The sequence below is a fragment of the Rhodotorula toruloides genome, assembly GCF_000320785.1.
Source record: "Rhodotorula toruloides NP11 unplaced genomic scaffold Scaffold17, whole genome shotgun sequence".
In the NCBI taxonomy this organism is placed as follows: domain Eukaryota; kingdom Fungi; phylum Basidiomycota; class Microbotryomycetes; order Sporidiobolales; family Sporidiobolaceae; genus Rhodotorula; species Rhodotorula toruloides.
The window spans coordinates 382369-404534 of record NW_015622977.1 but is presented as its reverse complement, the minus strand read 5'-3'; the positions used below and the strand labels follow the sequence as shown (position 1 = coordinate 404534).

General features: G+C 62.7%; 8 protein-coding genes across 8 annotated transcripts; 2 read left to right on the top strand and 6 right to left on the bottom strand.

The window, feature by feature from the left end:
- Positions 1 to 16: 16 nt before the first annotated feature.
- On the bottom strand, positions 17 to 1981 carry RHTO_02305 (hydroxymethylglutaryl-CoA synthase; the record flags this gene model as incomplete). Its single annotated transcript, XM_016415982.1, has 6 exons — positions 17 to 202; positions 263 to 685; positions 740 to 1002; positions 1061 to 1411; positions 1645 to 1800; positions 1906 to 1981. 6 exons carry the CDS (start codon positions 1979 to 1981, stop codon positions 17 to 19), a joined length of 1455 nt encoding a protein of 484 aa, XP_016272158.1.
- A 333-nt stretch (positions 1982 to 2314) lies between these two features.
- Positions 2315 to 4044, bottom strand: RHTO_02304 (asparaginyl-trna synthetase; the record flags this gene model as incomplete). The annotated part of the gene is made up of 4 exons (XM_016415981.1): positions 2315 to 3328; positions 3384 to 3527; positions 3582 to 3699; positions 3761 to 4044. 4 exons carry the CDS (start codon positions 4042 to 4044, stop codon positions 2315 to 2317), a joined length of 1560 nt encoding a protein of 519 aa, XP_016272107.1.
- A 72-nt stretch (positions 4045 to 4116) lies between these two features.
- RHTO_02303 (uncharacterized protein) lies at positions 4117 to 4497 on the top strand (the record flags this gene model as incomplete). Its single annotated transcript, XM_016415980.1, has 2 exons — positions 4117 to 4142; positions 4269 to 4497. 2 exons carry the CDS (start codon positions 4117 to 4119, stop codon positions 4495 to 4497), a joined length of 255 nt encoding a protein of 84 aa, XP_016272038.1.
- A 203-nt stretch (positions 4498 to 4700) lies between these two features.
- RHTO_02302 (uncharacterized protein) lies at positions 4701 to 6315 on the bottom strand (the record flags this gene model as incomplete). The annotated part of the gene is made up of 10 exons (XM_016415979.1): positions 4701 to 4753; positions 4815 to 5016; positions 5076 to 5108; positions 5166 to 5192; positions 5258 to 5286; positions 5341 to 5724; positions 5778 to 5843; positions 5884 to 6021; positions 6072 to 6142; positions 6224 to 6315. The coding sequence occupies 10 exons, from the start codon at positions 6313 to 6315 to the stop codon at positions 4701 to 4703; spliced, it is 1095 nt and encodes a 364-aa protein (XP_016272165.1).
- A 349-nt stretch (positions 6316 to 6664) lies between these two features.
- RHTO_02301 (glycoside hydrolase family 15 protein) lies at positions 6665 to 9480 on the bottom strand (the record flags this gene model as incomplete). Its single annotated transcript, XM_016415978.1, has 11 exons — positions 6665 to 6770; positions 6832 to 6841; positions 6910 to 6964; positions 7024 to 7127; positions 7187 to 7538; positions 7595 to 7889; positions 7944 to 8081; positions 8139 to 8424; positions 8479 to 8594; positions 8653 to 9237; positions 9455 to 9480. The coding sequence occupies 11 exons, from the start codon at positions 9478 to 9480 to the stop codon at positions 6665 to 6667; spliced, it is 2073 nt and encodes a 690-aa protein (XP_016272150.1).
- A 554-nt stretch (positions 9481 to 10034) lies between these two features.
- On the bottom strand, positions 10035 to 13311 carry RHTO_02300 (exonuclease 1; the record flags this gene model as incomplete). Its single annotated transcript, XM_016415977.1, has 10 exons — positions 10035 to 10448; positions 10507 to 11784; positions 11845 to 11950; positions 12006 to 12187; positions 12246 to 12569; positions 12628 to 12651; positions 12708 to 12831; positions 12896 to 13015; positions 13073 to 13137; positions 13216 to 13311. 10 exons carry the CDS (start codon positions 13309 to 13311, stop codon positions 10035 to 10037), a joined length of 2733 nt encoding a protein of 910 aa, XP_016272178.1.
- A 299-nt stretch (positions 13312 to 13610) lies between these two features.
- On the bottom strand, positions 13611 to 15980 carry RHTO_02299 (putative actin-binding protein; the record flags this gene model as incomplete). The annotated part of the gene is made up of 7 exons (XM_016415976.1): positions 13611 to 13735; positions 13791 to 14048; positions 14104 to 14314; positions 14378 to 15472; positions 15557 to 15672; positions 15744 to 15821; positions 15917 to 15980. 7 exons carry the CDS (start codon positions 15978 to 15980, stop codon positions 13611 to 13613), a joined length of 1947 nt encoding a protein of 648 aa, XP_016272091.1.
- A 1116-nt stretch (positions 15981 to 17096) lies between these two features.
- RHTO_02298 (uncharacterized protein) lies at positions 17097 to 22119 on the top strand (the record flags this gene model as incomplete). The annotated part of the gene is made up of 4 exons (XM_016415975.1): positions 17097 to 17331; positions 17394 to 18662; positions 18720 to 20026; positions 20086 to 22119. The coding sequence occupies 4 exons, from the start codon at positions 17097 to 17099 to the stop codon at positions 22117 to 22119; spliced, it is 4845 nt and encodes a 1614-aa protein (XP_016272007.1).
- Between the last annotated feature and the right edge of the window lie 47 nt (positions 22120 to 22166).

Here is a 22166-nt window from a genome sequence, read left to right as displayed (position 1 = left end):
CTGGCCCTTTTTTTTTTTACGCGACGTGCGGCTTGTCGCCGTTCGCCGACTCGACGACGTCCTGCTCGCCCTCGTGTCCGCGGATCTTGTACACGCGGCGGTGCTTCGAGTCGCAGTGGTGGAGGTAGTACGCGCCGGTGGGGATGTCCTCGATGCGGCCCGAGGGCGTGTAGTCCGAGATGTTGTGCTTCTCCTCGCGGAGCTGTTTCGTCGCAAGTCTCGTCAGCCGGCACTAGCGACGAGAAGCACGGGACCCACGCACCTTGAGCGCCTCGATGAACTCCTCGCAGCTGCGGACCTGGTTCTTCTCGAGCCGCTCCTTGAGCTTGAGCTTCTCCTGAATCTCGCTCGTGTCGCCCTTGACGCGGACGGTGAAGAACGACGCGGCGAGTCCGGATCCGTACGAGTAAAGCGCGATGCGCTTGCCCTGGAGGGTCTGCGAGTCGACCGTGTCGAGGAGCGAGGCGAACGCGCCGTAAAGCGAGCCGGCGTACATGTTGCCGAGGCGCTTCGAGGTCAGGGTCGATGGGCCGACCTTGGCCTTGAAGTCGGCCGACGAGAGCGTGGTGAACGCCTTCTCGATCTCCTTGTCGAGGACGTTGGCCGCGCGCTCGGGCTCGAGGAACACCTTGGAGATGGACGAGAAGCGCTCGGCGTCGGGGTTGGAGAGGAAGTCCTTGTACATCTGCGAGCGCGTGTGTCAGCGGCGACGCTTAGAGCGGGACAGAACGTAACGCACCAAGCGCGCAAAGCCCTTCTGCACGAGCTTGCCGTAGGGCGAGTGGAAGCAAACGTAGTCAAAGTCGTCGAGCGAGACGTCCTTCTTGTCGCCCTTCGAATTGCCAAGTCGCCGGGACTCCTTGGTGCGGAACGCGTCGTACGACTTCTCGAGCGCGTTGGGGTAGCACGTCTGCGTCAAGGGACCGTCGACCTCGGGGTACTCGGAGGAGAGGTGCGGCTTGTAGAAGTCGTAGACGTTGGCCATGTGGGTGCCGTGGACGGCTGCGGTCGCAACTGTGTCAGTACATGCTGACAGGGTGCGAGAGGAAGCATCACACACGCTCCAGGACAAGCGGGGCATCGGGACCGATGAGCATGGCGCAAGCACCGGCACCACCAACCGGCCGCGCGCCGCCCTCGGCGTAGATGGCAATGTCTCCAGCAACGACAATCGCGTAGCGTCCGTCCCAGCTGCTCGACTCGACCCAGTTGACGGCGTTGAAGAGGGCCGCCGTGCCGCCGTAGCACGCGTTCTTGCTGTCGATGCCCTCGATGTCCGAGTTGCCAGGGAAGAGGTCCATCAGGAGCGTCTTGACCGACTTGGACTTGTCGATGAGGGTCTCGGTGCCGACGTCGATGCGACCAATCGAGGCGGGAGGGATCTCGTACTTCTCGAGAAGCGTCTTCGTGACTGTGTGCGCGCGACAACCCTTCGTCAGCTTCAGCTTCTTCCCTTCCTTCTCGCCCCTCTGTCCTCATCTTCGCCCAGCAAACACCTTCTACGCCTCCTGTCGCCGGACCGGGGATCGACCAGAACGAGCATTCCATCCGCCGCTTTGACCGCGTCGCCTCGTCCACCTTATCGCGAGTTTTCCTGGCCGAAAACACGGCGAGGAGTCGGAGAGAGAGAGAGCGTGAACGCACCGGTGAGGAGGAACGAGTTGATGTCCTCGCGGTCGTCGCAGAAGGCCATGCGCTCCTGTCCGAGTCCGATGGTGTACTTTCCAGCGGGAACGCCGTCGAACCGCTCGAGATCAGCCTCGTCGATGCATCGCAGGGGCGAGTAGACCTCAATCGCGTCTGGTGAGCGAGCGGAAGGCGTGTTGGGGTCGAGGGAGGTTGCCGGCGCGATGAGGGTGCGACCTCGTCAGCTCGCGCTCGTACGAAGACGGGGATCGGACGCACGGATTCCGACGTTCTGAGGACGGGTCGCCGGGTTGGGCGTGTGCGGCTGGAAGCGCGTCGAGGGAGCAGGCGACATTTCGAAGACGAGGTGAGGGAGAACGGGGTCGGTGCGACGGATTCGAGTGGTTGGAACGGGGTAGAGGGGTGAAGCGGATGAATGAGAGCCGTTCTGTGAAGCTGTTGAAGCAGCGGAAACACGGCCTGGCGAGAACGAGAGCAGGGACAAGGTGAGCGACCTTCGCGACGGTCGACCCATAGACCCATGCAAGCCTGTCTCGCCTTTTCACAGATACCGCGCAGTCTGCAGGCTCATACGACCGTGCAATGCAGTCTACACCGTCGTACGATCCACTCGAATGTCGACTGACGCGCCGCCGCATCGAACGACCCATCTTCGCTTCCTCGACAATCAGAACCGGCTCCCCTCCGCCGCCCGGGGGAACACCGTGCACTCCCTGACGTTGTTCTCGCCCGTCAGCAACCCAACCAGCCTCTCCCACCCGAGCCCAAACCCGCCATGCCTCGTCGTCCCGTACCGCCGCAAGTCGAGGTACCACTCGTACGCGTTGCGGTCAAGCCCGTGCTTGTCCATCGCCGCGACGAGCTTGTCCAGCCGGTGTTCACGCAACGAGCCGCCTGCCAATTCGCCCAGCGACGGGACGAGGAGGTCGAAGCAGGTGGTCGTCTGGCGCGAGCTGTCCACGGTCCACGACGACTCGTTCGGGAGCATGTAGAAGGGCTTGAGGGCCGAGGGATAGTCGGTGACAAACAAAGGCCCCTTGACGTGCTCTTCCGCCAACCACCGCTCGTGCTCCGTCTGCAACCCGCTGCCCCAAGTCGGGCGGAAGACGAAGGCGTCCGGGTTCGCCGCCGCATGCTCCTGCAGCAACTCGATGGCGCGGGTGTAGCTCATCCGCACGTATCGCTCCGGCGCGAGGAGCGCCTCCAGCCGCTCCTCCAGCCCCGGCGAGTGCTTCGCAAAGTACCGCTCGATCTCCGGCATGGCCTTCACGTGTCCCGCAACCGCTCTGACCGTCTCCTCCGCAACAGTCATGACCTGATCCAACGCAGTCGGCGTATCCGCGTCCAGGAAAGCGACTTCGGCTTCGAGCATCCAGAATTCCTGGAGGTGTCGCGCTGTATCACTCTTTTCGGCGCGGAAACAGGGTGCGAGGGTGTAGGCGCGAGGGAGGGAGGAAGTGATTGCTTCGAGGTGGAGTTGAGTCGAGACGGTGAGGTAGCGAGATGGAGGTGGTGGGTGAGCGGCAGTTGACGGTTCAGGCGGAGAAGGGGACGAGGCGGGTGCTGTACTGGCCGGTGCTGGAGAAGACGGACTCGATTCGACGACGCGAAAGACCTCGCCAGCTCCCTCGCAATCCGACGAAGTGATGACGGGCATGTCTACCCTCACGAACCCTTGTCTCTGCAAAGATAGCCTCATCAGCTTGCGCATCCCGAATGAAGGACTAGACACTCACTCGAAAGTGTTCTGCCATCGCCCAGTTCATCTCGCTCCGTACTCGAACCATCGCAGCAGGCCCATCCCTCCGTAACCGCAGGTGTGCGTTCCGTCGCATGACCGGCAGCGGGATCCCCTGCTTCGTATTGGGCATGGGGTACGTCTGCGGGCGGCGGTCGTAAGCGTCTCGTCGTGATGAGTGGATGAAAGTACGCACCTCGGCGTCGCTCTCGCCCACAAAGTCGACGGACTCGACCTTGAACTCCTTGTCCTGCCCTGCTCCTCGACTGTCGACCCATTTCCCCTTGAGCGTCGCCGCACATCCTACCGTCAAGCTGGAGATAACAAGTGTCGGCCATCAAGCTGGATGGGTGAGAGGAGAGCGGAAGAACGCACCTCTCGTCCAACCCCTTGGGCAGGACGACCTGCACTCCGCCAACCTGACTTCCGTCGCTCAACACCGCAAATGACACGTTCTTCTGCCTCCTCACAGACCTGATCCACCCGTTCAGACTCGTCGTCGAGGCGGTCGTCTCACTCCCGGCGGAAGCAGCAGCGAGAGAAGAAGCGACAGTCGCAGGGAGGGCGAGAGAAGCGGTGGCTGCTTGCGCGGCTCGTGAGCAGCTGTGAAGCGTTCTCAGCGGCCCTCGCAAGGCGTTCAAGCGTGGTCTGGGTGCCATTGCGACGAGTGTGAGGAAGTCAACCTGCTCGAGGGAACTCTTTCGCTCTGCCACAACCCTCACACCGCTCAAATGCCGCGGGTCTACCTTATTTCCAAGTCAGTGGACCTTTAAGCACCGTACGACGACCCCGCCAGCTGACCGGCGTCGCTCCACCCACTTCCCCGATTCTCATCGCTCTCCCCGTTCGATGACCTTTCTCCCGCTTCGCACCCGTCCTGCAGGTTCGGCGACGTCCTTCTCGGTCTCTCAACAGGTGTCTGGGCCTACTACCTCTACGAGCGACGCCTGAACCGACCAGACGGCGAACGACTCGCCGACCTCGTCCGATGGAAATGGGCCAAGTTCCAAGACCAACGACGGAACCGGGTTGCGGATCAGGAGGGATGGGAGGAGATTGAGAGGGAGCTGCGCGCGCAGGGGGAGGTGCTGGAGGGGAAGGAGCGGAGATGAGGCGGGACATTGAGTGCTGGAGTTGGACAGGGCGGTTTCAGGTTTGCGCGGCGGTTCGCGCACTTGTACATCACATGCTGCTCTACTAGGCGTTCAGAGAGTGACGCACGTTCGAAGGAAGGAGCTCAAGGCGAGCGATGGACCGGCGCACTCAGGCAGACTCGCTTGACAGGGTTACAACACGCGAGACAGTACAGATCCTTTTATCGCAGCGATAACAGCGTCTTAATGATCGAGTATCCCGGTACCAGAATCACTGCGCCGCACGCGGGAGTCAGCAAGTCCTCTGCACGAAGGAAGACCGGAGGAGGACTCACTCAACGCCGAGAAGACCGATCCGAATCCCCACGAGAACTCGCCCGCCGAGAGGAGGTTGGCGTTGCCGGCCGCAAAGTAGAGAGAGAACGACACGCCAAACCAGAGGAGCCAAAGCGTAAAGGCGACGCCAAACACGAGTTTGGGGCTGCCGCTGTATTCGAGCTCGACTTGGCGGTTGAGGGCGCCCGCAACGTCGTGCATCTATGAATCAGAACGGTCAACGATGCTACAAAGGCAAGTGGTTAGAGACAAGCCCTCACGAGATGGTTGACGATTGTCGCGACAAAGATGGCCTGTCAAGTACTCGTCAGGTGCTCGTCGGACTCGAAGAGAGAAAAGCAGGTTCGTACGATGCCGATGAACATGAAGGCGATGTTCTGCGAGAAGAAGGAGGGCCGACGGTCAAAGGTGCGAGGTCAGGAAGAGAATGAGCGGAACTCACGGCGTAGACCATGAGAGCGGCGACATTTCCTGTGTTGTGTCAATCAGCCGTCGTCGTGACGCATGACACGAGCGAAAACCCACCAAGTCCCGCTGTGCAGTTGGGCTGCGACAAAGCGATCCGGGTCGATCCCGTCGCTCCACCCAACACGCCCAAGTACAACACGAAACCCCACAGTACCACTGAGACGAAGAAACCGATGTACAGCATCCAGTGTGAGCTGGGAATGCCGCAAGGTCCGCCCGACCTTCCCAGGTCGAGAACGAGTCCCGGATCCTCGTTGATGATGCGAATCAGCTTCGCTCGTCGCTTCTTTCGCCGCCGTCGCAGGTCCCGCCGCTCGTCATCGTCGTCGCTGCTTCCCGAATTGTCGAGCTCTTGCACGACGTCGAGGACCATTCGCTGCGCCTCTTCTTTCCGCTCCTCCGGCGACTTCTGACCTGTGATAGCCCAGGGCGGACTGGCGGCTGCGGAAGAGTGAGTCAGTATTAGTTGCTCGTTTGGACACCGGCCGACGGACCGATTGCGGCAAGGGGAATGAGGGAAGAGAAAGCGAGCATGAGCGCGTAGCTCGCATGGAAGAAGTCTGTTCGAGCCACATTGTCAGCGCGCGGAAGAGGGCCGACAGGTCGAAGGGAGCTCGCCTAGCCCGCTCGCATCCGACAAGAGGTATCCAAGGAGTGTAACCGCATAGGCGTTGGCTTGGATCAGGCTGCTGATGAGCGAGGTCGGCGCTGACTGCGGCGCCATTGCAATCGCCGTGACTGTGCTTCGGGTCAGCGGGAGACCTGATGGAGCAGAGGCGCAAACCTACGGGACGCGAGTGTAGAGAAGAGGAGGGAAACATGACCGCCGAGTCCTGAGATGCCCGAATTGGGACAGATGCTGTAGAATACCGAAAGACAAAGGTCAGCCAGCCAGGCAAGAGCGCGAACGCCGAAAGAAGCGCAGACGACGAGAACTCACCCGCAGCACACGCCGGTCGAAGGAGGCGAGGCGCAGTACGTCGTCACATTGTCATTCGGACACAGCTTTGCAAACGCCTCGTCCGCCTTCATCCCATCCAACGAGTCGAGCAAGTCGACCTGAACCCGAATCAGCAGTACTGAGCGAGGGCGTGACGGGACGTCCAGGGTGAAAGTGCCTGGCGGTGGTCACAGCAGTGGGCACAGCAGCAGAGCCCAAGTAGCACTCACGGCAGGAGGGAAGCGTATGGAGAGGGAAAGAGTCGAAGAGATGGACCGGAGAGTCCGCGGAGGCGCCGTCGCGGACCGACGTCGCGTTCGGAGAGTTGCTCAGACTTCGCGAGCTGGCCCGTGGTCGCTGTTGTGGGTATATACATTCTTTGCAGGTCGGGTGACGTTGAGTGAAGGGTAAAGAGAGTGTTGAGACGGAGTCTGCGAGTTCTCAGGCGTCGACCAAAGGGAAGTTCTTGGACTGTGTGGCGCGGTCGACGTTGTAGCACGTCGAGATAAGCGAGACGAAGGAGAACGCCTGCGCCATGTTGCCGAGACTGCCAGGAGGGGTCCGTCAGTAGGCGTCGAGCTGCACGGGGCCGACAACGAGTAACGCACGCTTCTCCGCCTGCACAACACCGAGGTTCGGATGTGAGCCGAGCCAGTAAGGACGATGAGCGGAGGCGAGCGACGCACCCTTCGAGATCTCCTCCGAAAGCAATCCGACGTGGTTAGTGTAGCCGAGGAAGTCCTGCGATGTAAGGGTTCAACTCAAGGGCATGCAAGCGAGGACAGCGGCAGAAGACGCACCTCGAGGATCGTAACGGCCTTAGACAGCTGCGACGGCTCGAACTGTCCGGCACGCGCGAGTGCCTCGACAAGCCACAGCGTCACCATCGAGAAGCTTCCCTCCTCTGCGAGAAATCGCGTAATAGTATCAGCAGCAGCAGTGAAGGTATGGAGTGCGACTGACCACCGCCGCCGGTTCCGTCGTCGACCTTCTCGGTGTCATACCGGTAGACGAGGTTGTTCTCGGTCAAACCGCCACGGTCCTTTGGCTTGAGGATGGCGTTCAGCGTGTTCTGGAAGCGCGGGTCGTTGGCGGTCATGAAGAAGACGAGGGGCATGATGAGGACGGCGGCGTCGAGGACGTCCTTGTTCTCGTAAGACTGCGAGAAGAAACCCTTCTCCTTGTTGTAACCCTGATCCATGATCTGCTCGTACAGCTCGTCGCGGTTCGCAAGCCATTTGTTGCGGTTCGGGCAGGGCAGCGAGCGTTTGTCGGCGAGACGGAGACCGCGGTCGAGGGCGACCCAGCACATCACCTGTGAGGAGACCAGTCAACCCAATTACATAGCGCAGACAGATAGCTCAGGCGCACCTTGGAGTAGAGGAAGTGCTGCATCTGTCCGCGAACCTCCCAGATGGACAAGTCGGGGTTGCGCCAGATCTCGCAGACGTAGTCGACGATTTCGCGGACCTGCAGCCAGTCGTCGTAGGCGAGGGGTCGGCCCATCTTCTGCGCGAGATAGACAGCATCGAGAAGCTCGCCGTAGATATCGAGCTGGATGTGATCGGCGGCGCCATTGCCGATTCGGACGGGCTTCTGGCCCTTGTGGCCGTCGAGGTGGTCGAGAGTGATCTCGGGGATCTCCTTCGTGCCGTGGATGGTGTACCTGCCCGCGTGAGAGCGTCAGCCGCAGCCGTGCGCCCGCGTCCAGAGAATTCACATGATCTGCAGGCTGCCATCCTTGTTCTTCGTCTTCATCAGCCCACTGAGCCAGTCGACATATTGGTCCGCCTCCTCGGTGAAGCCGAGTCGCAGAAGGGCGTAGACGGTGAACGAGGCGTCGCGAATCCAGGCATAACTGCGCGGGAAGAGAGTCAGCGATGATCGTCATCGAGCCGGAGCAATGTCGGCTCACCGGTAGTCCCAGTTCCTCCCTGCGTCATGCAAGTCTTCCGGTAGGGAGAACGTCGCCGCGGCGACAATGGCACCGGTCGGCGCGAAGGTCAAGAGCTTGAGGGCCAGAGCGGCCCGCTGGACGTTCTCCCGCCAACGACCCTTGTAGGTACACTTCTGCAGCCAGCCGAGCCAGTACGCGACGGTGTCATGGTAGAGGCGATCGATGAGCCCCTGCGAGAGAGGCGGGTCGTAGGAGGACTTGGCCTGCGTGTCACCGTGGTGGCTCTTCGTAAAGTCGGGGATGTCTGGGCGGCCGAAGCGTCAGCACAGGGATTCCGGGGACATGGAATTGCACTCACTGGCCCTCGTGCTCCCCTCGCCGGAAGTTTCGCTCGTCTCCTGCTTCGGCGGTTCACGGAGAACGAATGTCACGCTCTGTCCCTCGTGCAGCGTGAATTGGGCGATGACGCCGAGGCTGCGAGAATGACGAAATCAGCTGCCCGTGTGTTAAGCGAGCGCAGCCGGAGACGTACCCTTTGTGACCGCGCTCACTCAGGTCAAGGTAGTCGAGCTCAACCTTAGGCGGCTCGACGCCATCCTTCGGGTGGTCGCCCTCGCTGATGACCCATCGCAAGTCGAGGTTGAGGTGCTGGGGGCAGATGAACTCGGCGCGCTGTGCCTTGTTGTCGATCTTCGTGTCGTGCGAAGCGCGAGCGTAGTCGAAAGCGGGTGAGCACTCGACCGTGAAGGTGAGAGTTCCGCGAATAGTCGTGACGTGACGGATGAGCCACGGCAGGAAGGTCGGGTCGGATTTGGACGCGGGAAGGGGCATGTAGTCGTCGATTTGGCCGACTCCCTCCTCCGACAAGAACTTGGTGTTCACGACGTTCGTGCTCGGGACGTACTGCTGCTTGGACTGCGTCGGAATATTCGTTCGGATGCTGAAGTGACCTCCCTTGTTCTTGTCGAGGATACGAGCGAAGACGGAGGGAGAGTCGAAGTGCGGGAGGCAAAGCTGGGCGATGGTTCCCGAGATCGACACCAAAGCGCAGGTACGCATATTGCCAATGAGGGCGTGGTCTCCCGCATCCGTGTAGCCGGAAGGGTAAGCGGCGCCGCTGCATGAACAACTGGATTAGCGAATTCCCTGCGGCGACGAACTTCCACCCTGCTGACGAGGCCCGACTCCGGATTCAGCGACACCGTCTGGCCCTCCACTTATTAGTCTCACAGCCTCCCATGCCTTCAGCGCCCCGCCAAATAGCTTGCTGACGGAGTGACCCTCGTTTCGCCCAGAAGTGGGGTCGGGGAGGATGAGAGGACCAGTGAGCTCACCCGCTGCGGTTCGGCTTGACTACCATGTTCTTTGGAGTCTATGCGGGCTGCTGCGCTGGTCGCTGGGGCTGTACAGTCGATGTCGAGCGAGAAAAGCCTTTGTAACGGGACGTCACGATGAAGACCCGAGAAGCGGCGAGAGAAGAGCGGCGACGGGGCTGGCGGGTTTGCTGGGTTGTCGTGTCGAATGAGAAGTCTCTGGCAGCTGTACAGACTTCACAAAAGCGGAAGCACGAGCTGTGGTGAGCGGTAGAACAACGAGGAGGATCTTCCACTCGGCCAGGTTCGGTGCGCGAGGGGGAAGACGTCGCTTTGCGATGAATGAGCGTTGCTTCACGGGTACGAGCTACAAGAAGCAGCGAAGGGCGACCAACGACTCAAGCGAGCGCTGGAAGTGCCGGAACCCGTTTTCTCGGAAGCGAAAAGTGTCTTTGCACGGCGGGTTGCAAGCATGATGGTGGTACAACGACGAGTATGCACAGGAATCATGCGTGCAGGCCAAGAAGCGATGGAGATGCCGGGATGCTGGAGACTTGCGAAAGTTGCGGATTGCGAAGGTCGACGAGGATGGGCTGCTCGCTCAGTTGTGCTTGACCGTACCGGTGAAGCGGAAGGCGAGGAGTCGAGGGTTCGTGACGACGACCGGCGAGGAAGACGTATCCGGATCTGGTGGTGAGAGGCCGGGCAAGGGTGCGATGTCGTCGGGCGACGAAAAGGTCCGCGCCTTCTTTAGCGGCGACGTTGCTGTGAGGGTTTTCCGAAGGCCGGCGGACGATGACTTTGCCATTTGGGCGTCGTCGCGCAAGGTCGGGAGCGAGGCAGTGCGATTCGTCGAGCGAGGCGAGAGCGGGATGCGGGTCGAGGTTACGGCGGCCTTCGCTTTCGCGTCGCCGGTTGCCGTTGCCATCTGAGGCTTCGGTACCGAGGGAGGTCGCGAGGTCGTTGTTGGCGTCGGGGGGAGTCCACCGAAGCCCGCTGCGTTTGAGCGAGGAGTCTACGGGTGCGTTCGGGTCAGCTAGCATGGACGATCCACGACAGGCGATCATGCTCACCCGGACACCCGCCGCAGGCATCATGAACCTGGCCCTCCAGGAAGCCGCAACCGTCTTGACCGCCTCGCTGATGGCCTCGTCCTCCTCCTCCTCCTGAGAAGCCTTCTTGCGAGACGCCGACTTCTTGCTTGAGCCGGTCTTCGCCGCGGCCTTCGGCGTGTCCTCAAGCACCTCGACCGCCTTCTTCTTCGAGTCGCGGACAAGCTTCGGCTTGACGGCACCTGAGGACGACTTGGCCGGAGCCTTCGGGCCCTTTATCCGGCGAGGCGACTTCCTGTTCGGACCAGGTCGCGGCGTGCGCTCGAAGAGGTCGTCGGCGTCGACAACGTCGGAGGAGAGGAGGATGGGATCAGACGAGAGGCCGAGTTGCGCGGCGGGTTGCTTCATCGCGGCGTTGTCGTCGAGCTCGCGCTTGATGCGGAGCGCTTCGACGGGTACGGGCTTGACAGGGCTGGAGAGGACGTCGCTGACGGGCAAATCGCCCGCCTCGCTCGTCGACGCCCATCCAGCCTCCGCCGCCGTGCTCGCCGCCGCAGGACTGCTGATGCCGCCGTCCGACTCGAGCACATCGTCTTGCTCGGTCAAGGCCGGCATGTGCGAAAGATCGTCCGGGTCGTGCGAGAGTTTGCGGCGTTTGCGGGAGGGTGTCGAGGCGGGCGAAGAGATGGCTGAGGGAAGGGAGAGTTCGCGCGACTGTCGGCCCGGCGTGACGGCGAGTCCGGGCGCATTATCGCTTCGAGGTGCTGGGACATCGGACTTGGCGCCTCCATCAACGGCGACATCATCCTCTTCGGGGCGCAAAACAGCAGCATCGGTCGATCCGCCTGACGAAACCGAGACAGCCGAGCGAAGCTCCACCTCAAGCTCGACGTCGCGCAGTGCAGCCTCGGCGTCCGCATCGCTCGCCGGCAAGTCCTCCTGCATCTCGACCTCCTCGACCTGCACGACCGACGCCTCCACGATGACCACCTCATCATCGGGCCGAACAGCCTCCGTCTGCTTCTTTGCCGGAGCGCCGAAGAACTTGCTCTTCCGCTCGACAGCCTCGTTCTCCTTCGCATCGGCAGACCGGCTCGGATTGGCGACAAGCTGAACCTTCTTGTTCGCTGCGACGACTTTGACGGGGTTGACAGGCGATGAAGTCGAGGCGGCAGGCGTCTTGCGCGAGAAGAAGGAGAGGAGTGAGGCGGAACCTTGGGCAGGAGTGATGGCGTTCTTCGACTTCGACGAGGACGGTGCGAAGCCTGCTTTACCTTTCGGCGTTGCGAGGGAGGTGTCCTGCTGGAAGTAGAGTCTGTGAGTGAGACGGCTGTCGGCGGGAGTCGTGCCGGAACGTACCTTGTTGAGCGGGAACGAATCAGGGCATAGGTCGACCATCGGCTCCTTCGAGATAGGGTCGATCTCGCCGGCGGCGAGACCCCGCGCAAAATCCTCATCGAGCAACCTGCACGACCCCAGCGTTAGCAGTGATCGTCAGAAGAGGATGAGCCGAAACTCACGGTCCGATGAAGGGCAAGTCGTCGCAGGTCTTGTCAGGCGGGAGCGGGTGCAGGTGCGTGGGCTTGCGAGTGCGAGGGTCAAAGACGTGTTGGTGGAGGAAGGTGAGTTCGGCGCGGCGGAACTCGTCGAGGTAGTTGCGAGGAACGTCGAGCTGCCCTTCGAGCCGGACGAACTGGATGACCTGTCGAGCGGGGGGAGACTTTAGCCTGTGCAAGCGGGAGCGCTCGCCGCTGACCCACCTTCTCCGGCTTCTTGTACTTGCGCAGCAGGTTGTACGCCGTCTTCAGGCCGAGCTTGTGGATGCTGGGCAGGTAATCGCACCCGCTCAAAATCGCCATATGCCGGAACTCCGCGTCTGACCAGCCCGCAAAGTTATACTCGCGGCACTTGGAGAAGTCGTCGCGCGAGACGTGGACGCAGGCGCCCTCGCCGTCCATCTTGAAGAGGACATTGCGGCAGCCGAAGACGAGGAGGTCCGAGTCTTCGGTCACGATGGCGTCGACGATGCCGGATTTTTCGAGGTAGGCGAGCTGGGGATCGGCTTCGTAGGGCGCGACGACATACTGTGAAGCGGGACGGAGTGAGTGGGGGCGAGAGATCTGGAAGAACGGCGGTGCTGACCTCGACTCCTTCGGCTCGCAGCGCCTGCGCAGTTTGAACAAGTCAGTAAGCGCCGGGGCGTAGTCGAGCCTTCAACGCACCTTGATCAGCTGAAACGCCATCGCTGGCGTGACGTCCACTGCCTTGACGAAGCACTCTCGCGCCTGTCCCGCTTTTCCCTCCGCGAGGAACGCATTCCCTTTCACCAGCGCATCCGACCGCCGCCTGCACGGGATGGCTCCGTCAGCAGTCGCCCACAGAGGATAGTTTGGGGAGGAGAAAGATGCACTTCTCGCGCTCGTCCTCCGTGCCCATCTTGCTCGGCAAGAGGCCGCCGTCAAAGACGAGGAAGGGCGTCACACCGTAATACTTGAGCATACGGACGCGGTGCATGGCGTAGTTGACGTATCTATCCGAATGAAGGTGTCAGCGTGGGGACATAAGCGAGAGGGCAGACTGAACGTACTTGACCGTGGGCTTGCCGAGGGCGAGATCCTGCGCACAGCCGTACGCCCCCCGATGCAGCCAGACCTGCGACGAGCCAGTCTTCGTGGATCAGCAATTTGCCAAGCTGGCACTCCCTGAAGGTGAGCGAGGGACTCGACGCACATATGCGTCGACCGCGACCGTCTTCCCCTTCCACTCCTTGACGTGCGACGGCTTCTGTATCTCACTCAGGAGCGGCAGTAGCCCGCTGATACCCATCGCGGAATCCCCCTGCCGTGCGCGAGCGAGTGTGAGGCTGTCGAAGTGGGGATGCGAGACGAGGCGGGAATGGGAGGTGTAAGGCGCGAGGAAGCCGCCGGTGGACTCGTTGACCTTGCGAGAGTGCTCAAGTCAGCTCTGGTGTACAGTAGCAGCTCCAGCGAGGCGTGAGATATCGGTGAAGAGGTGGAAGCGAGGACGCGAGGTGAACGCGACGAGGTCAAAACAACGAGGTCAACTCGCCGGGACGTTCGTTGAGCTGTACAAGTGTCCTTTGCAGTCTTTAGACGTCGGTGATGCTACTGCTCCTCGACATAGTTTGACGGGAAGACGCCAACCTCGCCCGTCTCGACGTTCCGTCCCTGCCACCACCCCTCGTCTCCCAGCCTGTCGATGGTGACGATGCGCTGGCCCTCGATGAAAGCTGCAAACTCAAAGCAATTAGTGAGGCGAAGAGCGAGCGGGAGCGCGAAACGTACTCAGCTCGCCCTCTTCTTCCGCAGTGTAGTCATACAGGGCGACCGCAACGATGCCCTCATCTGCCGCAGGCTCCGGCTCCGGCTCAGGAGCGGGCTCAGGCTCAGCAGGCCGCGTCGCCATGGGAGGAGGAGGAGGGGGAGGAGGCGGCGGCGGCGGAGGAGGCGGTGCGCCGGCATCTGCTGCAGACTCGTCCGCCTCCTCGTTGCCAGCTGCAGCCGATTGTTCTTGCGGCTCATCGATGAGTTCGACGTAGTTCGCTGTGTGCGCAACCGTCAGCTCTCGCTCGTTGGACTCAAGGTTAAGGCCACTCACAGGGGAAGAGACCTGTCCTGCCGTTGATGCTTGCCTGCCACCATCCGGGATCGACCTGGTCAACCTGCTCTACAATTTCGCCCTCGGCAAGCGACAACTCGTTGTCCTCCTCGGCTTCATAGTCGAACAGCACTCGGGCTCGCTGACCGGACGTGGCGGTACGAGGTGGAAGATCGCTGAGGGACAGGTCGGCGACAGCCTCAGTCGGTGCCTGCAAGCGAAGCGAAGGGTGAGCGAAGCTGTGAGGGACAACAACGCAAAGAAGCCATCGCACCTCAGGCTCAGGCTCGGGCTCGGGCTCAGCCGCACGCATGGGCGGCGCGGGCGGCGCAGGAGGTGCAGGAGGAGCAGGAGGAGCAGGAGGAGCGGGAGGGGCGGGAGGCGGAGGCGGAGGGGGCGGGATGCTCAATTCCTCCTCTTGCTCCTGCTCCTCGTGCTCCTCGTCCTCCTTGCTCTCGACCGCCGAGCTGACCGCAGCCGCGCCCAAACCGACAGCCGCAGCACCAGCAAGTCCCGCTCCCGCACCGAGTGCAGCGCCGGCGGCGAGTCCAACAGCGGCAGTCCCGCCAATAGCTGCAACCGCAGCCGTCTTTGCCATCGAAGCAGGCGGGAGGTTCGCCTCGCCTGCAGCGCGGGACTGCGCCTCCTCCTCTTCGCGCTGCTTCTTCGCAAGCTCCTGCCTCTGACTCCACGTCAGGCCCGACGCAGCCTTCGGCTTCGACGCGTCCTGCGAGTCGTTGCCTGACGAAGAGACCGCTTCCTGCCAACGATTACCGAGCTTGCCCGGCTTGGGAAGCGAGACGGGCTGCCAGGTCGAGCCGACAGGTCCAGGGCGGTCGGGAATCTGCTCAGATGCGCGAGCGGAGGTTGGTGGCGCGGCAGGCGGCGCGGAGGGAATGATCGGCGGCGAAGGAGCGGCGATGGGCGCAGATGGCTTGTGCGACGGAGGAGGCGTCGCGGGCTCGGACGCCGTCATGCCGGACGTCGAAGGCGCTGTGGCAGGCTTCGGGATGGCTGCCTTGGCGGCTTGAGCAGCCCGAATATCAGCAAGCTCGTTGCGCTTCGAGTCGTAGCTCGTTCCGACCGGCGTCGGCGGCGCGACAGGCTTGCTCTGCGCAATCTGCGGGCGTCCGACGGGTACATAGGACGACGAGACGGGAGCAGGCGCGACGTAGCGCTGGGCAGGCTCGTTGTGGACCGAGTATTTGGCGCCTGACGAGTCGGCGACACGCTTGCGGATGAGTGACGGTGTGATGTCGCTGTCAGAGCGCGCCTGGATCGTGACGTGAGCGCCCTGGAGCTGCTTCGCGACAGCGGCAGAGTGCGTCGGGAAGAGACCCTTGCGGGAGTCGGGAACGCCTTCGCCAAGCTGCAAGACCGTACGGTTAGCGTGCGATCAGTCTCATGCGTGCGAGTCCCTCAAAAAGCGAGGACTGTGCGAGAGAAGGCGTACCCAGCAGATTAGGACGAACTTCGGGAGCGAGCTGTTGGCATCCTTGACGCGGACAAAGCCATACATGACCTTGCCATCGTTGAACTCGTCCTCGATCTCCTCGAGTCCGCCAGAGCCTGCAGCGAGTTGCTCAGCGTTGTTCGGAGGAAGCGACCCCGAGGGACGAGGGAGCATCCTGCGGACTCACCGCTCGAGGTAAACTTGAGCTCGGTCGAGAAGCCTCCCTGATTACTAACGAGCGTGTAGAGCGCCCAGTCGTTCTGGCCTGCGGTCGTCCCGTCAAGCGAGATCAGTGAGATGTCATCGCTGGACAAGTGGGGGTCGAGCACCGCGAGTACGGCTTGACGGAATGGTGCGCACCTCCTGAGAGCACTTCCTTGTACGGTTGCAGCAAGTTCGGTGCCGAAAAGCTCACGCCAGCCATCGTTGTGAGCGAGAGGGAGGAGGTTCGGGTTGAGGTGGAGAGGGGTCGAGTCGGGGTTGACCAAGCCGTGCGAGTGTGCGCCGGTGCTTGCGCTGTAGCAGGTATGGGTCGCTGGAGCTGTCCAAGACTCGTCTGGCGTCGAGGGAGCGAGTCGAGGTGAGCGGTTGAGGACAAGGGAAGTTCCGCGTTCGCAGCGAGGCGAGATTGCTAGTCGTTGCGTCTTTCGGGAATGCTAAGCAGAGTGGTCCGATTAATCCGTAAAGAGCGACAGTAGCAACTCGAAGAAGCGCCAACAGTCTCGGCTGGAAGACACCAAGCAATCCAGCAGCAGGGAGAAGTCCTGACATGCGCGCGAGGCGAGTCCCTCACGCCTCAGAAGCTGTCTATGTGCGGCAGCAGATCGAGCACCCCTACTGCGCGCCGGGAACGCCGTACAAGTAGGACGTCGCCCAACGGTATGTATGCGGGCCTGCCCTTCGCGCCTATGCGCGCTCCTCTTGCGGTGTTCGCAGGACGGGTAGACGTCAGTCAAGGTGCATGAAGCTGTCAGGAGACTCCGACGAAGCACTGCGCCGTACATGCGCCGTGCGGGTCTTGCTAGCGGCGAAGGGAGCTGCGTGGAGCGAGACCGGGGCGCCGAGGGCTGCTTACCGGCAGCGTAGCCGCAGCAGTCAAAAGCATATGAGTGTACAGTACCCGCATTCAATCTATGCAGCGCTGATGCGAGTTGCGGTGGCGAAGTGAGGGGAGAAGACCGGGCCAGAAGGAACCTCTCCGCCTCCCACACCAGCCAAGACGCGTGTCCCCCAGCAGCTGCCCGCAATGCGGTATCGGAGAACTCGCTCGAAGCGTTTCAAAACCCAGGCAAGCGCTGTTACGAGCAGGAGGACCTCATCAGTCTGGCGGGCGAGAGGTGGTCGAGTGGGCGGGGCTCAGGCGTTGGGTCGCGTCGTCCGAGCGTGCAATGCGCGCAGACAGGTCGTTCAGCGCCCATGAGCCAGCAAGACCAGCAATCCGAGCGGGTGGCCAGCGTGGACAAGGTCAACTTTGCCCTCCTCGAATCGCTTGACCTTGAACCGCTCACGCTGCCTGCTCACACCGCTCGTCCGGCCCGTAATGGGCTCGCCAATAACGCTCAAGAGCTGGTTCGCGTCAGTCGAGCCGGGCGCGCCTCCGGGCGACCGCTCGCTCGCTGTGTGGATCTTCGGGTTGCGGGGCGAGGAGGAGGAACCTGTCGCGCTGCAGCTGATGGAGCGTCTCGGCAAGAACTCCTTTCGCACGGAGCTGGACGGTGAGAGGCGGACAGTCAAGCTGGAGGGGCCTTTGGCGACGGACAGAGCGAAGACTGCAGGTGCGTCCCGTCTGCTCCCCTCGCTCACGAGCATCAGTTCGCTAAATCCGCCATTCGTGCAGGCGTCGACGAGATGTACATCAACACGTTCAGGGACGGCATCACCGAGCACCTCGAGTTCACTCTCCACGCCGCCCTTGCGCTCCCGCCTCACAAAGTCCGCCTCTCCGTTGCCTTCCCTCGCTCCCTCCGCTCTTCGCCCAGCAAGAAGCACTCGAGTCCGAAGAAACCTCCCGCAGTGCCCGATGAGCCGCTTCCCGACTCGCTCTTCGACCTCGGAACCGGTTATCAGTCGCCTGCCCGCGCGCGCAGGACGCGGAAAGAGCTGGCGGAGGAGTTGCACGCTGCGAGGCAGAGACGCGACCCGTTCGCTGTCCTGCGAAGGGATGCGACGACGACGAGTTCGACATTCGCTCGGCAGGACCGAGACGAAGGTGTTGCGAGCGACGACGAGGAGGAGGCGGACATGGACGAAGTCGAGGAAGAGAAGGACGCGAAGACAGAGATGCTACTCGAGGCTCCGACCTTTGGGGTCGCCGACGCTCCTGCGCAGTCGGCACCGCCGAGCGAAGCCAGCCCGCCTCGAGCCGAACCTGCCGCAGGTCCCACCCAGCCTTCCAGCGGCCCTCCCTTCGACAACAGCACCATCCCCCCTACTCCAGCTTTGACCGACGAAGCGCCTCCCGCATCTTCCGGTCCCCAGTCTGCCAAAACCCCACTTCGTGCCCGCCCGTCCAGCAAAAAGGCTCGCCTCGCCTCTCTCACCGCCAGCTTCTTCAAGTCTCGTCCGACTACACCTTCCAGCTCCACGTCTGTCGCAGGACCTTCGAAAGCTGTTGCTTCGAATCCAGCCTCGACCAGCACCATCGCCGCCGTCCTCTCCACTTTCTTCCAGAAACAGCCGCCTTCATCGCCTCCTCCGTCCTCGAAGCCGACTGCGACAAAATCGCCAGCTCGTACGCCCGTCAAGCGCGTAGTCGCCCTCGCAGACTGCCTTGCGTCGTCTTCGCCTGCTCTCGTCTCGCGGCTGGAGAGGGCGGCAGGTGATGCTGGGACCGCCGGTCCCGAGCGGGACCGGACCGATGAAACGAAGGCGGAAGAGAAGAAGGAGGAGGTGATCGCGGAGGGCGTCGAAATGGATATCGAGCAGAGCGCGGCGGAACCCTCGGTGGTCGAGACCGCGGAGAACGGCGCTGCTTCTGCGGCAGCCGCGCAGCAGTCAGCGGCGACCGCCGTCGATGTTACGGCACCTACCGAGACCCAGGAGATACGAGCTGGGGACGTCGTCGAGAAGCAGGAAGAGAAGGCGGAACCGATGGTTGTTGACGAAGGTGAGCCCTTCTCATCGCTCCCCCTCCCGCTCAATCTGAGCTCACTTGTTCTTGCAGGTGCGGCGCTCACACCGCCTGCCCAAATCGCAGCGACGCCGCCTCCGTCTGCAGGACCGCCTCGTCAGCCGACCGCCTCTCCCTTCGCCCATTTGCACTCTCGCACTGCCTCGCCCCGTCGCTCTCCTTTTCTCGCATCCCCTCGCGCAGCAGCCGTCGCGCCCTCGGAGCGCTACTCCTCGATTGAACCGGCTTTCCCTTCGTCGCAAGGCGGGATCTCGTCGCTCTTCCACGACTCTGCCGACGAGGGTGACGGAGACGACGACTCGGCAGACTTGACGGCTCAGCAGATCAGCGAGTTCGTCGAGCGCGATCTCGCTAGCAGCGTCGTCGATGAGGACGAGTACAAGCGGGAGAGGCCGCCAAAGTCGAGCGTTGCTGCTCGTCCGCCGAAAGAGCTGGCCAACGCTCCGCTCGTCAAGGCAGCTCCTCCTGCGACCGAACCGTTCGCCGTCGATCAGGACCAGCAGATGGAACCGACGCAGGCTCCCGTCCCTACAGCAAGCGCCGAGACGGTTCCCGCCGCTGCGCCACCGCGAGAAAACGCACCTCCGCCACTTGTTGACTCTGTCGCTGCGCCCGCCGAGCCTGAGCCTGCTTTCGAGGCTTCGCCGTCGACGTCGACTGCTACGCCTCCGTCAGCAGCCGCTGAGCTGATCGCGCCTCCTCAGCACAGCGATCAGCCCGCATTGATTGCACAAGACGAGCAACTCGCCGAGCCGCCGGCCGAACCTCCCGTACAACTGGACGGAGCTTCGTCTGTCCCGTCGCCCGAGCTTGCCAGCTACGACGCGGCGAAAGCATCGATCGAGGCGGCAGCGCAGGAGGCGACCGAGCACGTTGTCGGACGTGCAGTCGGGAGTGCCGTCGAACCGGTCGCAGGTCCCGTCATCAGCGACGCGCTCGCTGAGATCGCTGCTCGCGCGTCAGGCGAGGTCATCACCGGTGTCGTCGGCAGCATCGTCGACGTGGCAGTTGAGGCTGTCGTGCAAGCAGTGCAGGCGGACAACGAGGAAGAGGCGGCAAATGTGCAGAGCGATGAGGAGAAGCAGGACGAGCCTGCGAGGTCGCACAGCGATGCGATGGGTTCTCAGGAACCGCAGGACCAGCAGGAGTCGCAGGAACAGCCCGCAGCGGGCGCACCGATGGCGGACGTCTTCGTTGAGCAGGACTTCCTTGAGCCCGAGCAGTCCAAAGGCCACGAAGGCGGCGCCGAGTTCGCTGCCGAGTATTGGGCGCAGCTGCAGGCCGGAGAGCTTGCTGCGGAGCGGGATGCTGAAGCGGAGGATAAGTTGATGCACGCCGAGGTCAGTCGACGGATCTTACGGGCTGAGGGAGTCGTTTGAGCTGACTGGTTGGCTGGCAGGAACCGAGCAAGAAGCCTCTCAGCGATGCTTCCGCTCGTTCGCTGACTTCGCCGAACGGCAGTATCCTCTCCCGAGACGCCGCCGCCATTGCGTCCGACCCTGTCGCCCTCGCCGCTCTTTCCGCTCTTCGCAACGAGCCGGAACCTCGAGACTCGCCCAACGGCTCCGCGACACCTGGGCAAACAACTGCGGGCTTGTCTCGGGAGTCCTCGCACGATGTCTTCGGGCCCGTCGACCACGTCAAGAAGCATCCTTCGTCGTCGACGCCGTCGCAAGGAAGTCGACCGCCTCGTGCACGGACTCTGTCGGCTCGTCAACAGGCAGCACCAGCTGAGGAGCCTGCATCTCGCCCGCCAGGCAAGAAGGCGCCTCGCCGAGATTCGACCTTCATCGGCGTCGAGATCCTTGTCTCGCCACGAAAACGGCCCGCCCACGCACGGAACTCGACTGCCCCGCCCGCCGCTTCCACCTCGCGAGCCGGTCTTGCGAAGGAGGTTGCCCACTCGCCAGTCGAGCCAAACATATTCGACTCTCCCGCTGCTCCCTCGCCTCCGCCTCCGGCCGGCAGCAAATCGTGGCTGGACGCTCCAGCCGAAGCAAGGCTCAGCCAGCGGCTCGGCCAGCAAGGCGTCGATGGCGATAGCCAGGATGACCTTGACGATGAGTCGGACGACCCGCTCGCAGAGCCCATCGTCGGCGAGAAGCCGCAGAACACGTCCCAGCGGTCGCCAGCGCGTCGTTCGATTGCGCGAGCGAAGGTTGCGAATGGACCAGAATCATCGTCGGACGCCTCGAGTGACGATGAGGCCGTCGCGAAGAGGCTGTTGAACGGGACGAGTACGATGGGTCACGCTGACGCTCGCGCGGCGTTCGAGAACGAGCCGGAGCGGGGCCAAGACGACGGCAAGGTGCGGCAGCGTTCTGTCGAGGAGTCGATACCGCAGCGCAAAAAGCGCGCAGGGGATGCGACACCTCCGCCCAAGGCCAAACGCCGTCGTGTCTCCTCCTCAGCGTCTCAAGCGGCCCCGTCGACATCGGAGCACGTCCCTCGACGTCCTTCTCTCGCTGGCAAGGTCCGCCAACCCTCTGCCTCCCAGCCAGCTCCAACCGCTCGCGGCACGCCCGCGCGCGTCAACTCGGCGAGCGCTGCACGCCGGAAGTCTCGGTCGACCATAGACACGTCGACACCTGGCTCGTCGGCTCGACCTGCGAGGAGTCGCAAACCCGTCGACGGGTGGTGGGACATCTCTCGCGGGGCAGAGGCAGCCACGGTGTCCGCGAAGAAGCGAGGACGGAACGAGATGGAGATGGCCGAGGTGGACAAGAACGACGAACTGGAGAAGGAGGACAAAGCGGTCAAGCGCCAGCGGAAGAGGAGGGCGATCGAGAGCTCGCCCGAGTTGGGCGCAGACGTCGAGACGCAGGAGCGCCATGCTGAGCGGGAAAAGTCGGTCGCTCGTGAGGATGACGGCTACGACAACTCTCGCGACGACGACTTCGACCCGAGTGCTCATGGCGAAGTCGAGGACGACAAGTCGGTCGCTTCCCCCAAGCCAGCCAAGAAGCCGCCCGTGCCGAAGACGACCCCCGCTGATGGAGCGAACGGCGGCAAGAAGAAGCGTCGCAAACGCAAGTCGCTTGTCATGCCCACCTTCCGCAACCGCAAACGCCAGTCCGCCGCCGCCACTGCATCTGCCTCCGCCTCTCCCGCACCGTCCCATACGCCCGATCCGCGCTCGTCGCTCGCTGGCAAGGGGAAGAAGGTCGCTCAGGAGGAGCGCGAGCAGGGTCTGGTGCGCGCGAGTTCGGTCAAGAAGGCTCGCAAGGAGTCTGCGAGCCGGGAAGAGGTGCAGGAGTCGTCGAACGGACGCGCGAAGCCGACGCAGGCGAAGGGTCGTTCAGCGCAGCCGAAGAAGGCGAAGAAAAATGCAGTCGAAATGCCGGACTGGGCGGAGGGAGACGAGTGGGCGGGTCTGAGGGAGGTCGGGATTGCGAGGGAGGCAGACGAGGATCCATTTCACTTCTCTGACTGAAGGGAGCAGTATGCTGTAGTTTGTAGTCGCTTGTTGTCGCTTCCAAT